Source organism: Vigna unguiculata, chromosome 7 (genome assembly GCF_037176805.1).
Source record: "Vigna unguiculata cultivar grain cowpea cultivar isolate G323 ecotype 2 chromosome 7, ASM3717680v1, whole genome shotgun sequence".
NCBI lineage: Eukaryota > Viridiplantae > Streptophyta > Magnoliopsida > Fabales > Fabaceae > Vigna > Vigna unguiculata.
In genome coordinates this window covers 32199303-32203773 of record NC_140798.1, presented here as the reverse complement: position 1 = coordinate 32203773, position 4471 = coordinate 32199303, and the positions used below count along the sequence as shown (strand labels likewise).

The following is a 4471-nucleotide window of genomic DNA, read 5'->3' as shown; positions in this document are numbered from 1 at the left end:
GGTGAGCCAACCCGCAGATAAAAGGGTCATACAAGCATTTTTTATTAAGTTGGACTTTACATTTGGGTCATGTTAGGTTTATTTTTAGTCAATACATAAATAATTTGTATTTTTTTGATTTTGGTTTGTATTTGGATTGTATTAAAGTTTACTTAGATTTTAATTAGAATTATAATTTAGTTTTGACTGAAAAAAAATAAAAATAATAATAGTTTTTTAATTAAGTGAACCCGTGAGCCAACCCGTTTAACCCGCCAACCAGTGATAGGCCGGGCCAGGTTCAAATTTTTTTGGCTCGCTAAAAAGTGAGCTGGGTTGGATTGACTCACTAAATCATCAATCCGTAGTAGATTGAGTTGGATCAGACTGAATTACCTGTTTTGACAGCTCTACAAAAATTTATTCTAAATACAACGGAATATACATATAATATAATGTTCAAATAATTTAATTTTAGTAGTTATTTCAAGCTAGTTAAATTTGTATGAATATCCAGTTACATATATATATATATATATATATATATATATATATATATATATATATATATATATATATATATATATATATATATATATATATATATATATATATATATATATATATATATATATAATACTTGTTTGATGGGTTGATTCAAATAGTTTTTGTTATAATTGAAATGTTAAATTCTTAAAAAGGTTAAGTACATGTTTGGTTTTATTTTGGAAGCATCCAAACTCAATTCATACTAATAAATTATTTAGAGTATCTAAAATCAATTATAAATGAAAAATTCACAAGAGAAACAACTCTAACTTTTCTATCAAACAAAATTAATTTTTCCACATTAAATAGAATCAATTCAATTAAAGTGTTTCTAAACACATCCTAAATCTTTTTAAAAACAAGTTTCTATGGTGTGAGTAAATGGATTAGTCTACAAATGTGCAGGATTCATAAACGAAATTAAACAGATTAACAGCAAGATCATGGTGTCGCCCTCTGGTAGGGGCAGACTTGGTCGTGCGTGTGTGTGAGCCATTTTCATGCGAGTGAACATGTGCATGCAAGTAGGTAAATTATTGGAACTACAGGGGAGCGCTTAGATGAGTAGTGAAAAAGGACCAATAATAACATCAATCTTTATAACAAAACAAAGTACAAAAAGCAGAGCCAACAATTGTGCGTTATTGATGGAATCTTCGACAAAGCTTGTTTAAGTCAAGTACAAACCAGCGGAGCAGAGCAAATGTGCCTCGACAACGATGTTACAAAACAAAGTGTCGTGTATTACCTTGCCAGATCAGCACCATTTGAACCCTTTATGTTGGTCTCGCCTCTGCTTTATCAGATTCTTTCACTGTTCACCACTCATGCGATTGAAGCCTCCCTCTGCTATAAATGAGTTGTGTTACCTCTGAATTCAAAACCAAGACACTAAGACTTCTCCAAAGTTCATTGTCTTCACAGTGAGTGATTATTGCAGTCATTGTTAGCCAAAACAACACCACAGTCATGGCAGGTAATAGGCACAAGAAATCTTCTTCAAGTTTATTCTCTATTTTCAACATCTTCTCATCAAAGAAGCACAGAGGAGGGTACTACGATGCCCCTGATTCAAGCCGCAGGGTGTGGCCTAGTGATTATGACAAAGGTAACTGGGGTGTTGCTGAACCCAATATTGACATGAAAGCTGAAGCTTTCATAGCCAAGTACAAGAAACGTGTTTCTGAATCTGCACTCTATCAACTTGACCCTGCTGCTGATAATGCATAATTCGAAACCATATGTATATTTGTTTATTACTCTAGATTGTAATTTATACATTAATGTTTCTTCTACGTTCTACCCTCTACTGGTAGAAATTATGTTAATAAATAAAGAAGATATATATGAATAACTTGTTTTATTCTACTTCCTCTTCTTCTTCTTCTTTATGCTTTCGCTCTGGTTTAGAGATATTTTTTGGGTCTTTCACAGACAAATTACACTCTTTTACGCTGCGCATGTATAGCATTATCAACTTCTTCCACGATCCAAATTAGTAACACTCCTGTAGTAATTATAGAAGTAAATTAAAGAGAAAAAGAACGGGTGAGGTGTTACTTCTCTGTAGATCATTTCTTTCATTTGCATCACCTCTGAGGATTGTTTCGCCATGATCTCATGCAATTAAGATTTCACATGAAGATTACGAAATGAGTGGGACTTGGTTATAGGTCGAAATAGTCCAGTATGTGTCAAGTTGCAAGTTCCACGTTCATTAAAATTTAAATAAGTTTTTAGTATCTTACATATATTTTTAGTCTCCGTCAAGTTGCACATCTATAGTATCTTAAATATATTTTAAGTATCCATTAAATTTCACATTAATAATATCTTAAATATATTTTTGGTATATATTGTAACCTCCCAATTTAATAGAATAATTATAATAAATAAAATGCCGCATGTTTATACTATAAAAATAGAACACCGATAAAAAATATATAAGAATCAACCTTTACGGTTATTATAGAATTCCGAAAGGAATATCTAAAAACACAACAAGAATGTATCGAACAGAAAAAAAAAAAAAAACATTTTGGCAACAGAACAAGAAATTACATAGGCATCATTGCCTTAAAAGTTGCTCAAAAGAGCCATAGCTAACATTTTTACACTGGACAACAGCATCACCACCATCTGAACGATCTCCAAGAATCTCCACATCTGCTCTCATCAAGGATTTGATGATCATCGAAAGAAGAAAAGGTCAAACAGAGAACAAACAACAAACAAAAGGGTAAGCTAGAGATAAAAGTAATTTTCATCATACATATAAACAAGCAGATTTTAAACAGGCATTTCAGTAAGCACACAAGGCATGTGATGACAAACAATGCAATATCCTCTGACTCAATTATCCGGATAAATATAAAGAGATTGGATTCATTGGATGTCTGCACTTGTGGTGGCCTCTACTGCTCTACAGAGTCATTGCCAATGGATTTCATCCTACCACGCACAAGGTTAGCCTTCAATCATCTAGGGTCATTCTCCTGTCAAAGACTAGGACCTCCTGCTACTCTCACCACTTGAATCAGTTTGTTCTACGTGAAACTAACTGATTCTTTAGAGTTTCAGGATGCAACCTTGCTTGAATCCTTATCTAATTATATACACTACAACACTACCATGAAATCCTACCAAGAGGTTCATGGAATTACGTCTATCTCGTTCCACATTCATGTTTCTCATACCAGAATCACAATTTTATATCAAGCATTATAATTTTATTCCAATGCTCAACCAATCAATCAATTCATGATTCATTCCATATCCAGGTATAGCAAAGTCTCAGTCTCATTTAATCTTATAAACCATACATGACCTCATACTTCATGCATTTTAAGGTAAATCACTCAATTATGGAACTAAACAACTAAAACATAAAAGAAAACAACACTAGAGCATGTCCATGTACCAGTCTTGCTCAAGCTATGAGTCCTCGCTCAGGTGAGACGAAAGGGGATCCCTCACTCAAGCTAAAGGCTCTCGCCTAGGCGAGAGTGCGACATAGAGCATTGCGAGGTTTCGCGAGTTCTCGCTTAGGCTCGCCTGAGCGAGATTGCTCTCGCTCATAACTGGAGCTCGTCGCTTGAGCGAGAGTTTGAACAAAACCAGGGACGAGCTTCTGCTATCCTTACTTAGGCGAGAGCTTCTCGTCTAGGCGACAAACCACTCGCCTAGGCGAGCTTAGTAGATCTCACTTGCTCTCATGCATGCAACACCATATTCAAAATAATACCAAGCAACCTTCAGTTTATTTCCATACCCACAGACATCAAACATGCAGCTCAACCATAAAACAAAACTAAAAACATGCAATATTTATAAAAGCTTTAAACTCTAACTTCCCTTACTTGAACAAATGTTAACAGACCAAAACAGACACCCACATATGAGCACTACAGCTCCAGTAATGGACTATAAAGCTGGAAGATACAAACACAAGGACGAAATGAGGTTCTACACAGAACTCATGCTAGAAACTAAAGCACCTGAATAGGAAAAGGAACAACTGAAGTTTGAGCTCAACTTACTTGGAAGAAAATGAGTTCCGCTAGCTCGAAGAAGGAAGAAACTTATGCCCTAACAGAGCTTCCTGTTTCAACATTGTGAGAGGGAAGGGGAACTAATTCCAGAAAAAGGAGACATAATAAGTTAGTAAGTAGTTGGGAGGGATCTTGGAGTATCAAGTAGGCTGACCCTATGCCCTCTAATAAGGTCAGATTGAAACCTTATTAGAGCAGAAAAAGGAGCTTACATTTATCAAGTTGCACACTCATTATTTAAATATGTTTTTACTATCTTTGACATAAAATTAAAATTCGTTAAAATTTATTAAATAATAAAATAATTCTTTCAAATCAATTATGTTAAAGAATGATACTTAAAATTTTGTTAACATAATAAAATTTAAAAGATTATATTAATTTATTTTTAA

The 4471-nt window shown here is 34.0% G+C and overlaps 1 protein-coding gene across 1 annotated transcript; it reads left to right on the top strand.

Annotated features, from left to right (window-relative positions):
* The first annotated feature begins 1423 nt into the window (after positions 1-1423).
* Positions 1424-1876, top strand: LOC146884803 (uncharacterized). The gene has a single exon (XM_085675433.1). The coding sequence runs from the start codon at positions 1498-1500 to the stop codon at positions 1756-1758; it is 261 nt and encodes an 86-aa protein (XP_085531559.1). The 5' UTR covers positions 1424-1497; the 3' UTR covers positions 1759-1876.
* The last annotated feature ends 2595 nt before the right edge of the window (positions 1877-4471 follow it).